The sequence below is a fragment of the Pelodiscus sinensis genome, chromosome 1, assembly GCF_052426305.1.
Source record: "Pelodiscus sinensis isolate ZL-2025 chromosome 1, ASM5242630v1, whole genome shotgun sequence".
Lineage (NCBI taxonomy): Eukaryota > Metazoa > Chordata > Testudines > Trionychidae > Pelodiscus > Pelodiscus sinensis.
In genome coordinates this window covers 202,633,153-202,654,152 of record NC_143052.1, presented here as the reverse complement: position 1 = coordinate 202,654,152, position 21,000 = coordinate 202,633,153, and the positions used below count along the sequence as shown (strand labels likewise).

At 42.3% G+C, this 21,000-nt stretch overlaps 1 protein-coding gene across 1 annotated transcript in view; it reads right to left on the bottom strand.

Moving 5' to 3' along the window:
* Positions 1-21,000, bottom strand: part of CFAP47 (cilia and flagella associated protein 47) — a 651,639-nt gene that overhangs the window by 190,870 nt on the left and 439,769 nt on the right. Inside the window, exon 50 of the mRNA XM_075913261.2 lies at positions 19,261-19,398. Within this exon, the coding sequence (XP_075769376.2) occupies positions 19,261-19,398 (138 nt within the window). The remainder of the gene's footprint in view (positions 1-19,260; positions 19,399-21,000) is intronic.

Genomic DNA, 21,000 nt, shown 5'->3' with positions numbered 1-21,000 from the left:
GTACCCTGCTAGCATGAAGGCAAACTGACTATAAGCTGAGTATGCTCTAGAAGTCAAAATTTCATTTACTTACTGACTGCTCTGGTGCATAAACTGCAAACAGTCTACATAAAAGTTACATATCTTCCTAAACCTGTAATTTAATCCTTTTCTGATGCATGTAGCCTATGAGTCATTTACTTAACTTTGTTTGCAGTCATGATAGCTGATGATTTAACAGGTCTCTAAACTGGAATCATTTATTCATCCACAGTAGAGGTACAATCATGGACAGAGGCAATTCAGAACTCCCACTTAGTCAAGATTTCCAATGGTAATGGTTCTGTGATTTTATTAATGTATATTAAACTAACCTCACCACATTTCATATTTTAACAATTTTCACATGACAAGCAAGTTTTGAATTAAATAATGACACTATTCTTCTTTGATTGTGTTATTTATTATTTGTAATCCAGCAGAAGGCATTGTGTGCAGACTAAAAAGGAACAGTTCCTGCATAGATAGGTTAAAATTTAAGATGACAAGCAGCATATAAAATTTAGAAGAGTGCTACAATCAATGTGTATGCAGTTTTTATCTACCTCAGCACTTAATTTTTTTCTTCCCTTTCCATTATAAGTTCATGCTGGCAGTTGTTTTAACTTAGTTAAACAAACTGCATGGGCTGGAACTGTCAATACCGGTGTTGTCCCTCAAACTGTTTTTTTTTTTTTTTTTTTAATTGTATTTATATACAGTACTAGAAGTTTCAGCAAAGCAGTGAACCATTTCCAAAAATGAGGCTAGGGAAAATTAGATGGCTTTCTCCATGTTAAAAAAATGTTTATAATCATTTTGTTAAGAACCTCTTAAGCCTATGTAATTTAGAACACCCCTGCAAAGACCCCAGCCAGATCCTGCATCCTCTCTCTTGGTCAGATGCTTCACCCCCAATCCACCTCCATACCCAGAGAGCCACCAACCATCACCATCCAATTGTCAAGGATGTGTCTTTTCCTTTCCTTTGCACAACAGACCCAAATCTGACCAAGGTGTAAGCCTCCAGAAAAAAAAATCTCATTGTGCAAATGTGCAACAGAGGCTAATGAGAGGAGGGCAGTTAAATGCTCTGGCGCTTACCTCTGCACTGAATACACCTCAGCCATTGAGTATGCACAATCCCAAGAATGCAGGAGTTGAGCAGGACTTTTCCTGCCTTTCTCCCTCCTGACTATTCAGGACTGCCTTTTTGTCAGGCATAAGTAATTGACAGCAGAGAGAAACTGTCCTCTGCTCTCAATGCTCCTCTTATGGGTGCCCAGGCACCAAAGGAGAGGAGGTAGAAGCTGTTTCACTCGAATTCTAAGGGTGAGGTATGGGTATGTGGGGCGGGAATAACAAAGGACAGCCTCAGAGCAATTGGAAAACAGAGGTATTGCCTCTGAAAGAAAGGTAGGTGGTAGGTATTAAAGTAGAAGAGAACAGGAGTGAGGAAGTGGGAAATCAGAAGGGAATGGGGGAGAGAAGGAAAGGACAGGGATTGATTAAGGGACAGGGATGACAGGAGAGTGGTCACCGAGGCATCCGCAGAATACTAGGCATTCTGATGCTTCCAGAATAAAACTTCCAGCCCACTCTGCCTGTGTGACCCCTCCCCTCAGGGCAATGCCTTGCGCGCGTGGTGTGTGAGAGGTTGTGGCTTATGGAGAATGTGATTTTGAAGAATGCCCTGTCCCTGTCAGCATGATCTCACATGCATTGACCTTTAGGAGTGAAGCAGTGTGGTCTTCAAAATGACAACCCTCGTGCATACCAGACAAAGCCACTGCCAGATGTCTCAGTACTGGTTAGGGGACAAACCATAGAAAAATGGAACTGTTCAGTTTAAAAGACAGATTAATGGCCTGCCTAGATGACAGGGAAGAAGACTCTATAACTATCAGAATATAGTATGCTCCAGAACTTGGAATTAAAACCAGAATTCCTAAGTATCAACATTCCTTTCCTCTCAGCCAATATCTGTGGCAAAATGTGTCTCTCTTCTGTTGTCAAGGTTATCATGACATTTCCTAATTTTTGACTGTTTGACTTCTCAGCTTTAATATACTTGTAATTATTTTTAATCTAATACACTATACATATTTTCAAAGAATACATAAAAGATGTATCTGACTGTTGCTCAACCTATTCATTATTACCCCAGGATATTTTTTGTAAGCATCAAAGAAAAAGTAGACTTTGCAAAAGGAATTTGAATGAAATAGCATAGGGATGATAAAGGGTATGTCTACACTGCAGAGATTTTATTGTAAAAACGACCAATTTTCTGAAAAAAACTTCAGCTAATCCACACTGCCATTGCATTCTTTCAAAAAAAAATTGAAAGAACAGAGATTTTCCAACAGTGGTTCTCCTCTTTCTATGAGGAAGAACGCCTTTTCCAAAAGAGCTCTTTCGGAAACAGGTGTGTGTGGATGGGGAAGAGGGTTTTTTTGTTGTTGTTGTTGTTTTTTTTTTTTGAAAGAAGAGGCCTCCAGGAAATAATACAGGTGCCCTGGTGGACACTTCATCCAACGTTATCACAGCCCTATAATTCCTGTCTGCTGGCCCCTCTTAAAACTGCAGGCACCCTTGAACAAGCCTTGTGGCAAGAAGCCAGCCCTGAAGCAGCACCCTGACCATGCGGCTCTCCCTGCCACAAGCATGCTCACCCATGGTACAGCCACAAGCCCCCTGAGACCTCCCTGGCCATTGCGAGAAGCAGCACCAGGGCTCCCAGAACTCACCAAGAGGTACCAAGCAGCAGGGACCTTCATGGTCTTAAGCAGAGATCCTGTCCCTCCGCGAGCTGTGGGGCGAGGAGGAGACACTACAGGATCTCTGCTCCAAATGCCGCAATGTGGAAATTTATGGCCAAGTCCCTGGTGGAGCGGGGACACCCACTCCGGACCTTAGATCAGATCTGAAGTAAAGTGAAGGAGCTCCACCAGGGATATGTGAGGGCCAGAGAGCGCAGCTCATGCTCTGGGACAGGACCCCATACCTACCCCTACAACCAGGAGATCCACCAGATCCTGGAAGGTGGGGAAGTCATGGTGGACTCTGGGCTTGACACGCCCATCATCGTCCAGCTGGAGGTCACAGAGGAGGAGGATGATGAGGGACACCAGGGGCAGGAGGAGGACGACACCACCACAGTGATACTGTCCCTGGAGCCGGTTGCCATGAGCCAGGATGTGTCCCAGGCATCGTCTTATACCAGGAAGGGATCTTCAGGTGAGTGCTCTCTTTGTCACACACATGGGGCAGGGGAGGCGGGTGAAGAGAGGGAGAGTGCAAGCATTGCTCGGCCTGGACATTGTGCTGCAGTCTATGCACATGGAACCACATTCAGCATTATTGTTTGCTATGCGGACTCAGCAGGCAGCCCCTGAGGCCACCCAGGCTCCTGCTCCCAGGTTCAGGGAAGGCCACACACACACACATCTGGCCCCGGGAGGGGAAGGATGCCCTCCCACCACCTGCCACGGTTAAAAACAGGCTAGCCACAAGGGCGCAGGCGCGACCCCAGGCACACAAAGGAGTGCCAGACACAGCACACAATCATGCCTGCACATGCAAGGCACCACCCACTCCCGTGGACAGCGCTGCAAGGCGCAGGTATGTGTGCGGGCCCCAGGGAGGACAGGCGGCTCCCTGCTCCTCTGCTGCCCATGGTATCCCACTGTGGCCGGTCACGTCCCTTGCCTGCTTGTCCATGCAGGGGGAAACAGAGGCCAGCATGGTTCCCTGGGCACCTAGGGGGCCCCTGTGAGGCAGGGACTGCTATGCAGGCCACATATGGTCTTACTCCCGGGACGCCCCCCGTCCTCTGGCATGAAGACTGTTGGTTGCTGCTCACAGGGGAGGGTACAGCCTCAGGGACAGTGTCTGCATGGATGACTGACCGCCTCTCCCTCTTTGTATTCTCCACCAATCAGAACTGAGGGGCGAGCAATGCCATCCGAGCCATTTATTCTTTTACGTAGGGATATGGAAAAGAGGGTAGGGATACATAAAAGAATAAATGGACACAAATCAGATATTAGGAATAACAATATACAAAAAACTGTAGGAGAACACTTCAATCTCCCTGGACACACAGTAGTAGATTTAAAGGTAGCCAACCTGCAGCAAAAACACTTCAAGACCAGACTTCAAAGAGAAACTGCTGAGCTACAGTTCATCTGCAAATTTGACACCATCAACTCTGGATTAAACAAAGACTGTGAATGGCTAGCCAAGTACAAAAGCAGTTTTTCCTCTCTTGGTGTTCACACCTCCACATCAGCTGCTAGAAGTGGGCCTCACCCTACCTGACTGAATTAACCTCATTATCTCTAGCCTTATTCTGGCCTGCATATTTATATCTGCCTCTGGAAATTTCCACTTCATGCATCTGATGAAGTGGGTCTTTGCCCACAAAAGCTTATGCTCCAATACATCCATTAGTCTATAAGGTGCCACAGGACTCCTTGTCACTTTTGCAGATCCAGACTAACAACTACCCATCTGATATTTGGAAGTGTGGACACTCTCTTTCAGAAGAAGTTTTTCAGAAGATCGCTTCCTGAAAAGACTCTTCTGAAAGGGTATGTCTAGACTACTCTGAAGTGTCAAAAGGGGATCTGCAAATTCTGCGAGATTGAGCTTTCGAAAGTGAAAGTAATCTGGACGAGGTTTTTTTGGCAACCCCCCATTTTTTGTGAAAAGCCACTTTTCCTCAAACAATGAGGTTTACGCAGCTTTTCGAAAAAGCTATGTCCAGATTTCTTTCAAAAGTGAGATTGGAAGAAGATATGCAAATTCCTGCAGAATTTGCATATCCTCTTTCGACACTTTAGCGTAGTCTGGATGAGCCCAAAGATGCCTGCAGTCTAGACATAGCCATAGATCAGTTCAGGAAGAACATTCTGTGCAGAAAGGGACAGCACAGCAAAGGTACAGAGACCGTTGTGGGGAGGAAGGGGTAGGGTAGGAGCACTGCACAAACAAGAAATAAGAGAAAATATGCAGGGAGAGGAAATGCTTTGAAGGGTTTAAAAGCAAGCTTAAACTTCATGTGGTAAGGAATGAAAAGAGAATGGGAGGGTTCAAAGATGATCCGTCATGATCAGGATGACATAAAGTGGGAAGAGAGGTTGGCAGTATGGGAGTTGGGCAGCCCAGAACAAATTCAGGTAGGAAATGATTAGGGCTTGAATGAGTATTTTTTCCTTCAGTGACTAGAAAGGAAATTAGAAAGACAGCCAGAGTATTACTGGTACAACAAAGAACATTAGTAGAGCAGTTCAGAAGGTTCAACTGAAAACCAAAGTTTTTATTCTTGGCCTTCATACTTGAACTGCAGTTGAACCAGCAGTGGTTTGTGGGTGTCTAGGAATTGTCTGTAGAAACATTTTGTGAACTATTTTGTCACATCTGTTTTGAAATATTTATGCATCTTTCCAATCTGTTCAGAGTTATGTGTCAGCCTTTAGAGTTCAAGCCTGGTTTGTACTTTATAGATAATATGGAGCTTATCACATTCTTTCTCTCGTTTCCCTGATGGGCTGAACCTACTTCATATGATCAGAAAAACCATTCCACTTTGCGCTATCATCAGTGTGCCTAGTATCTCAGGTGGCAGCTGTGGCCTTTAGTGGCCTTTATGATCTAGAGCTTGACTAGAGAGCAAGATCATTCCATGCTAATTTGGACACATAGTTGGTCATGCATGCCTCAGTTTCCTCCAGTATGGAATATTATGCTTTACTCACAGTTAAAGCTACTGCTTGAAAGTTCATTTATTCCTATTAGAGGCTTGCACATTCCGTTGCTTCTGTAGGCCAAGATGTAGATGTAGTAAGAGGGAGAGAGATAAATATTAAAGCTGCTACCCACATTACTATGATATATAAGGCAGCAATAGGGAATGCCAGGTAGACACTTTGTGGCCTGAGTTTCCCCTCTTATCTGTGAAAATCAGTCATTTTTTATCTTGAATTTTTACCAAAGTCAATAGCGCTCTACCCATTGGTGCCTGCAATATTCCCTGAAAATTTGGAATGCATTGGATGCAAACAGATAAATACACTGGAGTTCAATGACAACCTTGTTTCACGTAGTCAGTTATTTGTTATTTTAATTGAAGTATCTTGCTCTGGGAAAAGGTGCTGTAATAACAATTAATACAATAAATAGGGTTATCAGGTGTCTGGTTTTGAACTGGACAGCCTAGTATTTGAAGGTTCTGTCTGGGAAAAAAATTAAGAAAATACTGGACACATAAAATGTCTGGTATTTTCTAATTAGGTAAGTTTTATTATTATTATTATTAGGAGTATCAGTATGTACTTGCGTACTGCCTGGCTGGTAGACAAGCTCACATTGCATGAGTGTGTCTACCAGCAAGGCAATACGCAACTATATGAGGGGAGTGGTTGTGGCAGGGCCGGGACAGGAGGGAATCCCCAGGCTGGACCCACTCGTGCTTCACCGGGACAGTGCATGGGACAGGTAGCGCCCTGAGATCTGCATACACCGGGGTCAGTCCCACTCCCCGCTGGCCGATTCTCTCCCCCCGATCCCCTCCCGGCCAGACCTGCTTCCTGCCAGCTGGTCTCCCACCCGCATCTCCTCCAGCCAGCCCCACCACCCCCGCTCTCCTCCCCGCCACCAGCCCTGCTTCCCGTGAGCCGGTTTCTTCCCCCCCATCTGAGAACAAGTGTGTCCGGTATTTTTTTTTTTTTTTGAAGCCACCTGGTAACCCTAACAATAAATATAGATGAACAGCATTGTGACAATCTCTCCCTTTTTGTCACAATCACACACAGACATACATATGTAAGGGGACTGTTAGCCACTTACTAAAACTCTGTGGGAGTTTTTGGTTCACCAGCTCCCAGTATCAAAAGGGGAAGGGTCCATGAGAAATCAGAGCCCTGAGACTGACAGACCCGAGACAATGGAAAGCAGCCAAGACTCCAGCTCAGCCTGATTGAAAGGTTGGACAGGCCAGTGAGGAAAGCAGAGGCCAGGCCCCGTCCTCCCTGTGAGCTGGGATTGTTCTGGGTCTCTCTGAGCAAGGAGAGAGCTAAGAGACAGCCCAAGGAGTGCAAGCTGTGTGGAGAAGTCCTGCAGCAACAGAGCCAGGCACAGACAGCCCAAGCAGTGCAAGCTGTGCTGAGGGGCAGTTTTGCAGCAACAGAGCCAGGCACACACAGCCCAAGGAGTGCAGACCCTGTGTTGAGCAGCAAAGACTGGCGGTGCTCAGAGAAGCCAAAAGGGACAGAGAAGCAACGCAAGGAGCTGGAGACTGGCAAAGCAGCACAGCCTACAGCTGGGTGTGGTGAGCAGCTGAGACCAGCAAAGTACAGGGAGAGGCTCTGGGCAGGGAGATATCACCAGCCAAGAGGCCCAGCAGGCCAGACTGGGAGAGGGGTCTGGCCACTTAGAGCTTGAGGCTATGTGGTCACTGCCAGAGCAAGCATTTCCAGCCTGCAGCCCCCCTGCAGCACATCCAGGGCCTCTAAGGGGCCTATAAGGAAGAGACTGTGAAATGTCCTTACATTCTGCAGACTGCTGTTTTGATGTCCCTGTGCTACAGAGCAGGGCTGTGTGTTCTCATTTAACCATTCTCATTTTTTCTTATTCTTTTCTCTTTAATCAGTTGAGCTACGTCTACATTGGCCCCTTCTCCGGAAGAGGCATGTTAATTTCCAACTTCAGAATAGGGAAATCCGCGGGGGATTTAAATATCCCCCGCGGGATTTAAATAAACATGGCCGCCGCTTCTTTTCCGGCTTGGGGAAAAGCCGGAAAAAAGCGTCTAGACTGGCGAGATCCTCCGGAATAAAGCCCTTTTCCGGAGGATCTCTTATTCCTACTTCGAAGTAGTAGTAGGAATAAGAGATCCTCCGGAAAAGGGCTTTATTCCGGAGGATCGCGCCAGTCTAGACGCTTTTTTCCGGCTTTTCCCCAAGCCGGAAAAGAAGCGGCAGCCATGTTTATTTAAATCCCACGGGGGATATTTAAATCCCCCGCGGATTTCCCTATTCTGAAGTTGGAAATTAACATGCCTCTTCCGGAGAAGGGGCCAATGTAGACGTCGCCTTGATGTTTAATAAATTGTATTTGCTTAGAACCTTATGAAATGATCACTGGGCCAAGAAAGCATGCAGTGTGAGGAGAGCACCTCGGAGTGGGGACACCCTAACTCCTGCCCCTAGTGACTACAAGGTCGGGGATTAAGCCCCAGGAAACCTGGGCCCCGCTTTGTTGGGGTTTCGAGGACTCTGCTACTCAGGAGAGTGGAGGGGGAGCCCTCAGGATCAGGGAAGCCGTGGGGTAAAGGAAGTGGGAGCGGGGACTCAGATCCTTTCGCTTGTCCATTTCACCGGGGTGGTATAGAAGCCAGGAAAGTTCCCCACAATAGCGGGACAATTCCCCCGCTTACACATACACAGACAGAGAAGATAAAAAAGAAAAAGCTATCTGCATTTCTTGCCCACACTTGTAGCAAGTAGCTCCTTCAAATCTGGATAGCCAAAATAATTATCTGTTAAGTAAATATATTAATAATGTCTAAGAAACAGAGATACCACTGATAGGAAGCGAAGAAAATATTTTGAGAAGGAAAATGGTGGGTATCACAACAAAAGAAATTACTGCACTTTTTGCCACTTTATCTATTAGAAATGTTCTGTTGCTATTCTAAGGAAATACCATATTAGTACTCTATTGGTCACTTAAGCAATCCATAACTGAATGCACATAAAAATACAGAACTCTCTGCTGTGAGATTATTGCAAAGGATAAGTGGTAAATAGTCAACAAATAGTTTCCATAATTTGTACAAACTAAAAGCAAATATTATTGGGCCATTTTTTATTTTGCAGCTGCTGTAGAAAAATAGATTGTGAAATAATCCTGACAACAGGCTATTTATGAACCAGAAGGAATATCAGAGATAGCTGATGTCTCCTGCTAAGAAGCCAGATGAAATAATGGCTGATGTGCAGGTATAATAAAATGTACTAGTGTGGAACATGACTTACACCACTAACAGGTATTGCTGAATTGCCCTTTGCATCCTTTTGGACTGAAAGGCACTCTCAAGCACATACTGTATTATCTGGGTGTATCTCCCTCATCCAAAATTTGGAAGCATTGTGATAGGGTACTTTCAAATGGTGTGTGATTTTCAACAGAAATAAGGAATTAAAAGAAGAAAAACCCTGAACTTTTTCATAACTAAAAGTAAAATACACAATACAAGCAGCAATCAAATCTTATATTAGCAGTTTTGCAATGCTGTTATTATGTTACAATAAACTCAATCACACCAGAGCAGTGTAAAGAACTGTAATTTTTATCACATCACAAGAAATCTGCCAAAATTCCATGCTGATGCTTGCTGCTCATATAATCACATTGGTTTCCCATTTTGAAGTGAGAGATTGCTTTTCTGTTTAAAGAGACTCTGAAAAGATCAAACACTGCTGGCTGAAAATATTTACCTAACATTGTTATAAATAATACTTAAATGTAAGGTAAATAAAATATTAGAAAAATATATTTCTCTCTTTTTCTCAGTTTATTTATTTTGCATATTGGCAGTCCTTTGAAGATAGCAAGTTCCAATGTTTTCCTAATGTTGGTCAATTTGAATTTATCTGTCTGTTGTTTGAATGAGTCTTTCACATAGCCACATGGAATTAAAAAAAATAGAAAAGAGTGATTGCAAATCAATACAACTTAAAAGGGATTCAGAAGCAGGCACAGACCAGAAATTGAGTGAGTTTTACAGATAAAACTTCAAGCTAACTTACCCCTTTTAATGCTGTCATTTTTAGCATTTGAGTTTCAAGAAATGTTCATATTGATTGAACAAAATATCTTTTAGAAAAATTATTGGTTATTTTTACCTAGGTCTAGTTGAATACAGCTTATATTACCATAACAAACTGCTTTGCATACCATTGTGTGTTTATGATGGCTTACTTACTTGGTGACTGGGGGGGTGAGATCAAAGTGGAGCTGTTAGAGGAACCAAGCTGGAATAGACATTTTTTACCTGATAATTTTCTGTTAGCAGCTTCTAGCCAAATTCATTATTACTGGGCAAATGCCCTCTACTGCGGAATTCAGAGACAACCCAGTATTTTTGTGGGAGGCTCCAGGACTAAAGTTGGAATTTAGGCTCCAGACATGGAATAGGTTCTTCCACAGATGTAGAAGCACTCGCAGCAACCGATTATTAGCATTAAAGCAACTTGCTATAACTCATTAAATTAACTTGAGCATTGTACACCCAAATACTCTTTTTGTTTTGCTGAGGATTAGTTTGCAGGAAAAATTATCTAGGTTTGCTCAATGTTTCAGCTTCCAGAGCTTTGCTGTCAGAACAGTAGTCCCTTTTGGGGTTGGTAGCACAACCAATTAATTACAATGCTGGCTTTGATAGTGAGTGTCAAGGACATGCTGCAAACTCATCTATTAATTTCTTTAATGTTTTCCCCAGTAGCTGCTCACCTGTAAGTTGGGACACTCAGATATTAATTTACAATTAAATATTAATGTTAAAAATATGTATTGCTTATGAATGGCTATCTTGTAGACATCAAATTAGAATCCATTGCTTTTCACAATCACATCCAGGGACTGAGCAAGAAAAAACCCAAGATGTCTCTCTCCAAGAAAAGATGATATCCCTAGGTAATGAGCCACTTTGTTTGCTAGGAAACAGCCTTTCCTTCCTAAATATATGAAAAACCTCTGGTTTCAAAGGCTATTGCTGAGGCTACACCATTTTGCCTATCATTGCACTAGTAAGTAGTCCCCCTGCCTCAAACCCTTCTCCTCCTTCCTGCCTTAGACTGCACCCCACCACTCCCCGCCCCAGACAGGCTGCAGGACATAGGAGGGAGCTGCTGGAGGCTGGGGCCAGCTCTGGGACCCTACCCCTTCCCTGCTAACAGTTTGCTGGCTGCGGGAGTGGGGGAGCAGAGCCCTCTTGGACAGCCTGCAAGATGCAGGGGGAGCCATTGCAGGCCTGGGATGACCCTCAGAGCCTTGCCTCCCTCTCCGGCAGGCTGCAGGAAATGGGGGGCCACTGGAGGCTGGGGCCAGCCTCCCAAGCCTTGCCACTCCCCTCCAGACTGGATGCAAGCTACAGAATGGGTGTTGGAAACCAGGGCCATCACTCAGAGCTTCTCCCTCCCAAGTCAAGCTGCAGGCTGAGGCCGGGCTATGCAGTTCCAGGCTCCCGGGAGGCACCTGTGGCCAGAAGATCCTCTGACCAGAAAGCACCACTATGGCCCCTTGGAATGAGCTGCCACCACAGCAGCGTCACCCTCACTGCCAAGGGCAACCCTGGTAAGTTTCTTCTCCAGTTTCACAGCCCCCTGCTCTGTGCCCTGTGTTCTGTTCCTTCCACTCCTTGCCCTCACTCCTGCACCCCCACCCTGTGCCTGAACCACCCCCCCCACACACACACCCAACCTCCTGCTCTGAAACCTTCCCTTTCATCCTCTTGCCCTATACAATCATGTAAATAAATCATGTACATTTTCCTTTTAATTAAAAACAAACAAACAAACCCCAAACATTACCACAATTAAGGACTGGAGCAACACTGGGTATATCGGCTAGTCATTCTTATAATCTAGGAGTTCTTTTGGAAGGAATCCCCACTATGTCTTTCATTGGTGGAGTTAAGATTCCCAATGTTTATTAAATCTCTTTGTTTTTATATGAACAAATATTTTAGTTTAACATTTGGCAGAATCAGATATCCTAACTTGCCTCTTATGTTGCCCTCAAAGAAAGCATTGACAGGAAAACATTTATCTAACAAGGCTTGAAAGGAGAATTATTTTATTAATATTTATAAATTTCTTGCAGCCTACTGACTGACATCTTGTCATGGAATGGTCTTGTAATCTTGTGGAAGTGGTTAAAGTGTTTTAATGTATTAATATTATTTTATTTATGCAAATACGGTACTTTTTTTCTCTGGCTGTTTACAGCAAAGATGTAGCACAATATTCATCCTGGCAAGGGGACCACACAACAGAAGATGGATACTGGCACACATAACTTAATCATGGAAGTAGCCTGTGAGATGTCCCATGAGAACGGCCATACTGCGTCAGACCAAAGGTTCATCTAGCCCAGTATCCTGTCTTCCGACAGTGGCCAATGCTAGATGCCTCAGAGGGAGTGAACAGAACATGTAATCATCAAGTGATCCCTCTCGTGTCAATCCATTTCCAGTCTCCCTTATGTTCCTTCCATTAGTCTGTGATCAGGAGTAATGGAACCATCACCTTGTTCCACTGCCAGAAGCAGAAAATCAAGTGGCCTGAGCTGCAGGACAGAACTTAGTCCAGAAACTTCCAGACACAAATTGTACTACTTAGAATTACCACATTGATAGTGAATGAAAAGAGAAGCTGTTCAAGAGAAAGGCAAAACAATGACATAGATGACAAAACAGTGACTTAGATTATGAACATTCCAGCTAACAACTCAAACACAATAGCCTGTCAGGTTAATACGGTCGGTAACCAGAGGAGCAGCAGCCCAGACAAGCAGTTCAAGAGTGGAAGGGAGCTGTAGTTCCACCCTCAACAAGAGGTGCACACAACAAGGCCTGTTGCCTGAGATATGAACTCAAAAGGAACTGAAAGTGAAGCTCTCCCTCTAATAACTATAAATAAAGGTTGCTGAAAAAAAAAAAGATGGCTTGGATATTTCCTTGCTGTACTAGCAACAAATCAGTCCAGTGTCAAACACAAAGAATTGTATACACACACAAATATCTGATGACTATTTTTCATAATTATTTGTCTTATAAAATTTATATGTTGTTTTAGCTACAGACTGCCTGAGCAAACACAATGCATATCACAGGCATTTTAATCAGATGAGAAAATTCCCTAATCTGTTTATATGTGTAACCCAGGGACAAGAAATGGGTCATTGGTGGGTGGGATTGAACTATAGGGGCTAAAGTCATGAGCCTGTCCTGCATGAGATAAAAGCCACCTGCTTCTTTGCTAAGGCTGTAGAGTAGACTTCACTCTCTGTAGTGGTCTGAGTCCCCTAGGTTACATATGCAACTGAAATCATGTATGGTATGATTGCCAAAAGCATGCAGACATATAGGTTTGCAAATGAAGTGACTGATTAATGGTTATGACAAACACAACATTACTAGCTTCAAGAACATACTATACACTAACACCTGCTGTAGGAAAGATTCAACTGAAAGCTCAGAAGCAGCATATCAGAAGTTTGCCTTGCTAACCATTACAGTCTGTTTTTATTAATAATTTCACACAGACAATTACATCCAGTGTGCATAGATTCTCACTGCATACACTCCATGCCTGACAACATTCTACATGGAATGCAGGTCCATAAAGTATGTCTGAGTTGCTTCAGTACAATATCATAGTTTAATACCAGAATAAAATTGTTCAAATAAATTGTATAATGAATCACAAAGGGATCACACAATAAAAAACACTTTAAAATGAATTTGGACACAGTACTGAACACTATTTTCAACAAAAGGAAGAAACGATAAAATTGTTCAGTTGTTTGTTATATATCTGAACTGCCCAAAAAACATATCAGAACTTTCAATTTTGTATTAGAAGTCATAAAACAGTTACAAAATGCTGGAAACCAGTTGGAAGTTTATATTCTTCAAAATTGTGTGCAGTGTTTAAATAAGTATTACTTGTAATTGCTTACCCAGGCCACGTCTGCCTTAAAACAACCAGGGGTAGGGAGGCAGAGGGAAGAAATTCAGTTAAAATAAATTAATTGTGCTTAAAGACCTCCAATACAATATTTCTGAAAATTCAGTATGTAGGTTTGACTCACATGCATGTAATCTTAACTAAACCACCTAAATTTACGATGCAGATAAATCAAGATGATGATCTGAACAGCATCAGTGATTTATGTGGTTGCTGATATTAACTATTTTTTAAAGAATGACAATTAATAAATGCATGAATTTTTTTCTCTCAATATTATAAGGGAAGTTTATCATCTGCAGCCAATGTAACTACTTTTTTCTCCACTTGTGTATCAGTTCCTACAGTGCAGAATCTCATTCTAAATAACCTCTGTGCTTAAAACTTTTTATTGTGCCCTCATAACATTTACACCCTAAAGTTGGGGATGTTAAAAGTTATTTTACTTGTCACTGGGCCCTGATCTACAGTAGGGATTTATTTCGAAATAACTCCCCTTATTTCAAAATAACAAATGGAGCGACCACAGTACCAAACTCATTATTTTGAAACAAGGAGCTGGTTATTTCTAAATAACAACTCCTGCTTTCTATAAGGAATAACACTTATTTCGAAATAGTTATTTTGAAATAGCAGTAGTGTGGACGCTCCACTGCTGCTATATCAAAATACAGTAAACTTCTGATAATCCGGCACCTTTGGGACCCAGGGGGTGCCGGATTATTGGATATGCCGGAGTACTGGAAGGGGGACTATGAGGGATATGGGGGGTGGGGGGAACTGCACAGCGTGGGCAGCACTCCAGCCGCTCTGCCCCCGGCTTCCCCAAGTCTGCCACTGGTCAGTTTCAGCAGCGGCGGACTTGGGGAAGCCGAGGGCAGAGCAGCTGTGTGCTGCCGGGTTGATCCCGCAGCGCCACTCAGGTGAGGGGCGGTGCTGTGGGACCAACCCGGCAGCACCCCAGCTGCTCTGCCCCAGGCTTCCCCAAGTCTGCCGCTGGTCAATTTCAGCAGCACTGGACTTGGGGAAGCCGGGGGCAGAGCAGCTTCAATTGTCCGGCTCGCCAGAGCACTTCCGGGTTCCAGTTGATGCCGGACTATCGGGAGTGCCGGACCACTGGATGCCGAACAACTGGAGTTTTACTGTAACCACTCCCCAGAGTCATTCAAGTAATTAATCCCCAGTAATTCCTGGGGCTCAGAGTTGAGGTAGCACATCCACATTAAGGGAACCTACCTCAGACTAATTTCGAAGCTTCCCTGTAGTGTGGACACGCTATTTTGAAATAGTTATTTCAGGAGTTATTATTTCGAAATAAACTTATTTTGAAATAATTTCCTAGTGTAGACATGCCCTAGAATTTTCTAAATTTGCCATCCCAAATATATACTGTTTAGATATGAGAACCTGGAAGTCTCTAGTCTAAGGTTTGAAAAGTGGGGTTGTGTTGATACATAACTTTTGGCAAGAAACCATCTTTAAATATAGAATATTTTCAGTCAACACCTCAATTGCTTATATCGCCTATTCAGAAACCTGCTTTTCTAAAGACAGCAGGGAGAACATAAATTGCAAGAATTTCAATTTTAGATAAGAAACTTACTTTTATCCTTCTGCGACTAAAGACTATCATTGAAGGAGGGCTGGTTGAGAGATGCATTAATTTTAAGAGAGTGACAAAAAGCTTTGCCAAAGTGTGTGTCAAGTCTAACTGCTGACTAGAGACAATATTGTTTATAACAAATACAGACAAGCTCCACCAGGCTGTGTCTTTTTGAGGGTGCACCTCACGAGCTCTCAGAAGTTAAATACTTGTCAAAATGGTAACAGAATAGAATGCATTTGAATGAAGCTGGACAGAAGATATTTTGAAACAAGTTACTTCTTGATACTCCCCAAGGACAAAATGAGACAAGAACATATGCACTATTATTCTGTTCTTTCAAAATAAACATTCTAAATCTGATTCCTTCCAAGATATATAACTCCACTTTGGGCATGAACATTAGGCCCTCTTTTAACATACCAGCTCTTCAGAATCTATGCAATGGCTCAGTGATGGAGTGGGGGACTTGAGGGACTCTAGGGGAGAGAGGGGCTGGCTTTCAATGGCACATAACTTTCACTTAATTTGGCAACAACAGATATAGCTGGACTCCATCTTCTCTCCTCTCCTGATCCACTACTGAAATGGATAGCTTCAAAGGGTCAAGGTGGGTTGTGAGATAGGGATGTTAAATATTGGTTAACTGAATAGTCGAGTAACCTCATGAATTCTTATCAGTTAGTCGACTATTCTATAGTCCCCGGGGGCGGGACCAGCAGCCACTGTATTAGAGGCAGATCGCAGGGTGTCATGCATGAGTTTGTCCACCAGGGGAGCCAGTTTAAAAACCAGCTTCCCTTGTGGACTGGCTGCCTGTTGCCCGGTGCTGCTGCCTCTGATAAACAGGCAGCAGCATGGCGTGGTAGCAGCCCCTGTCTAAGGTGGGTCTGAGCTCCCGGACCCAGCATGAGCCGAAACTGAGACAGACTGACTGACTACCTGACTCCTAATACACTTTAAATGCAGAGCTGCAGCAGGAGTAGGTTCTGGCTGTTGGCCAGGCTGCTAAAAAATTTACTAGCAAGGATCAGGGGAGGGAAATGTGTGTAGTCTATAGCATTCACCTATAAGCTTTTTGCTTATCTGTTAATCAACTATACTATTACATCCCTATTGTGATGCCTAAGCTCAATATTCCCTCCACATATTGGATGCAAGACAGGAATTCCCTTTGAAAAAGCTACTGAAGTTGCCATGGGAAATGGCCACTTTCAGGCCTGGAAGAACAAGCAGAGGAGAGTAGTATTTTTGGCAAGGTCATGAAACTAATGTTTACTGCCTAAATGTAACCAATGTTTGACCTTCAGCAAGTTATTTCCCCTCTCTATTTCTTAGTTTCACCATTCATTAAATAGGATAATGATACTTACCTACTTTGCAAAGCACTTTAAGTTCTACTGATGTAGATCTTAAAGCACTATATAAGACAGAGGTGGACAATAAAAAAACAGCGTTCCTCTACCACAGGAGCCCTTTGCCACAGCAACCCTCTGCCACTATATTTACCTGCACTTCCATAGGTATTGGGCGATTGCAACTCTCATTGTTCAATGCCATGGCAGCTGCCGGAACTAGCACAGACGAGGACATTGTTTTCCGTTGCTCCCATTGGCTGTAAATGGCGATTCACAGCCATTGAGAGTTATGATCGCCCAATACCTGTGGAAGCGCAGGTAGATATAGAGGTGGGGGCCTGCCAGTAATTAATCCTGTGGACCGGACCCAGCCCATGGGCCAGAATTTGCCCACCTCTGATGTAAGAACTATGAGATATTGCAATACTACAGCGTATAGGGTCAGATTAAAAGCCTAAAGATTGTGGGGCAGACTAGTGAGATGATTCTTTGGGTTACACTCAAAGTATAATTTACTCTCTTTATAAAAAAAAAGTGTCTCTGTGTTGGCAAATGACATATTTAAATCTGCCCAGTCTCCTATTAAAGAAGGGAAATACAGCTGCATTTTGATTTCAGTCCTAGCAATCATTCTGCATTAGTTCACCTTTTCCAGGCTCTCTCTTAAAGAAGAGAGCTGTGGGCTCACTTTTAAAAACGAAAACTGAGATTTTCTTTTAAAGGGATCAAAAGTTCTTTCTATTAACAAGGAGTCGGTGTAAACCCTCACCCACATACCAATGATGTAGAAATAGATCCATCTTGCTTTGGTCTAAATCAGAGTGGAGAGGGTCTGACTTAAGGTTTCTAGTATCTAGCTTTCTCTGCCAAGGTACTAGCTGTTAAAAAAACTTCTTTTTGAAAAAATAACAGATGGAGAAAAATAATGAAAAGATTAAAGAGAAAGATCAACCAGCTTGTTCTAGAGAAAAATGAATACTGAATGGTGGTTGGTAGGGCTGGCCCAGTGTAAGTATGAAGTGAATATTTATTTTTGAAACTGTTTCTTTCTGTTCTGCAGTGATAGCTATGGTGTAATTTACAGAACATGAACAGATACCTAAGTATTCCTTCTGTCAGAATAAATGTAAGAAACAGTGAAGCTATTTTATGGAATGAGATAGTCGAATCATTACAAGCCTCCACCCAAAACATGAACCACATGCAAGAGCAGCCCGAAGTTGAGCTATGTGGGTGGAAGGGTTTTGCTGCAGAATAAAGGAAAATACATGAGACTGGATACTGCTTCCTGGATAAAGTGTGTCTGTGAGAAAAAGCACCCAGAAACAGACAGAAGAAAGCCAAGCAAGCAGCAAGAAAAGCACTGCAAACATGGCCATGACAGAAAGCAAAGAGATGGGAGGATTTGGGAAGCATGCTGACAGGAAAGAGGGTTTGAACTGTGAACAATGAAAACTGCCTCTTGTTGGACTCTGATTAGCAAAAACTCACAGAGCATCCACACCTTAAGCATGTTTTTACATAAAAATAATCAAAAGAACAGGCATTTTTGCGCAATAGTTATTCCTCTTTCTACAAGAAATAATTCCTTTTTGCTCAAGAGTTCTTGCACAAAAAGGTGAGTGTGGACAGGCAACAGGGCTTTTTTTGTGCAAAAACAGGAAAGAGGAAAAATCACAGGTGCTCTGGTGGCCATTCTGTGGATAGCTATTTCTTTTGAGAGAGCGTCCATGCAGTGTGGACGCTCTCTTGTGCAAAAGTGCATCACTTTTTAGATACACTTTTGCAGTGTGGACGCTTTCTTGCGCCAGAAGTTTTTGCGGAAGATCTCTTCTGCAAAAAGCTTATTGCACAAGAAGCTTGTAGTCTAGACATAGCCCAGGGAAGCAAGATTTGGCATACATTCTTTGCAAATAAAACATGACTGCAGCTAAGAAATACCTGGATTGCTCATAAATTCCTAAAGTAGACAACCTTCAAGTAACTATTATATTTTGACCTATTTTGATCAGTATCACCATACCCATGTTTCAGGAAAGACAATACTGGTCCTCTACTTGATAAAATAACTCCCTTCTTTTCATGTGCTATTATATTTATGCCTGCCTCTGTAATTTCTACTCCAGTGCATCTGACAAAGTGAGTCTGCCCATAAAAGCTTATGCCAAAATCAATCTGTTAATCTTTAAGTTGCCACAGGACTTCTCATTGGTTTTGCAGATACAGACTAAAATGGCTACCCCTCTGATAAATTTTACCTTTGGTTTTGAAAAATAACAGATGCTTGACTGCTACCAGTATTGCAAAAAAAGAGAAAAAGGACAATCAAAGCTTGAAGCTATGTAAAAATCATTTGAGTATCAACCAAAGGACAAGCTCTTTCACATGTATGCAATAAACATTTGGCGATGCATTATTCACAGGCATGTGGCTTGGCACATCAAATATGCATTTCATTTAAAAATGAATGATAATAGAGATTTATACAGATTGATAATGAAATTATCCATAGTAACAAACATACCAGTGTTTTCTACATCAACTGTTTGTGATGTCTCTGTTGTCAATTTCTGAAGGGCCTGTTCACCATCTGTCTCCTCCAGTGAGCTGTTATGTTGAGACTGCTGCTGTTCTTCAACTTCAGCAATAAATGAAATTACACCTAAAACAAATAGGTAACAGATGTTATATTAACCAGAACATTAGTTTATAAAATTGTCTTCCAGACTTATATTAATGTGCTGCAGTTCTGAAGAATAGAATATGTGACAAATCCTAAATTTCAGGTGTCAGCTGTCTAACTATAATTGATTGTGATAAAGAAAACATCTTTGATGAGCTCAAGGAAATGAACCCTCCTTCCAAATTATTTTTTTCTTTCTTCAGAAAGAAAATTATTTTAGCAGCTTAAACAAAATAATTAAAAGCCAGTAATAAGGAATATAGCTTAATTATCAAATATGGATAAGAGCTTTTTATTGACTTCCCAATTTCATTTTCATGTATAGCTGAGAGTGTTGATGAACTCCATGATTTTTTTTAAATCACCGACCACAGTAATCTGTTTTTATGGTTGCCATCCCATATACCTAGATTTAATTTTCCTGAGTAGTTTTGTAACATACGTTTTAATCATACGTTTTGGGGATTAAACGTGTTTTGTAATAGAATATTCAGTGGCTAATAAATAACCAGAGACTACAAAGTTATCCTTTATTTACTGCACTGGAAAATGCCCTGTTCAATTAAAAATAAAGAATTTCATTTAATCTTGAAAGTACAAGCTTCAATACATACATGGTCGCTTTAATCAGTATTGATGACACTAAACATTTTAAAGTGCAGCTTGAACATAGATTTTGTTACTTGCATTAGGTGCCTCTAAATATACAGTTTAATCAACACATCTTGAAAAAAAGATATTTCTCTACTAATTGACTTTTGTTCCGGTAATTTCCTAGATTCAAGAGACACTTAAAGCTGAAACAAGTCTACTTGTTGCACTTTTAGGTTCTGCACCAATTTTTCAACTTTTGATTTGACATATCAATCAGCATACAGTATAAGGTTTTAAACTAGGTTTTATGTTTGCTTCTTGTACTTTCCATAAAAATGTTTATTTTGTTGCAGTTAGGCTTATTTTATAAGAACATAAGAATGGTCATACTGGGTCAATCTAGCCCAGAGAGGGAACACAACAGGTAATCCTCACATGATCCCTCTTCTTTCACCCAAACAAACAGAGGCTAGAGACACTATTCCTTCCCATCCTGGCTAACAGCCATTGGTGGACCTATCCTCCATGCATATATCTAAATCTTTTTTGAACCCTGCTAAAGTCCTAGACTTTACCATAATCTAATCTAATCTAATCTAATCTAATCTAATCTAATCTAATCTAATCCATCTATGCAATTTGTACATCTCTCTGTCTGTGTGTCTGTTTGTGAGCCCATTTGTTCAAAAACTCCTAAATGGTAAGAGCAAGGCCCATTAAATTTGGTATGCTGCTTCCTGTTTTCCTAACTTTAAAAAAAAGATCAGGGTTTGGCTATGCCAGGACAACCAGAAGTGCCAGGAAAGAAATTGTTTTCCATAACATGGAAATAGAGAGGCTGTTCAGAGGGACGCAATACTAATTATGGCCACTTGGGGCAGCAAACCTGCAGGGGAAGGCTATCCTGCAGAGTGGCCACTGGGGGCAGCCATATCAGTGGCCAGTAGGACTGGGGTTCCACCATCTTGCCTGCCAGCACACCAGATA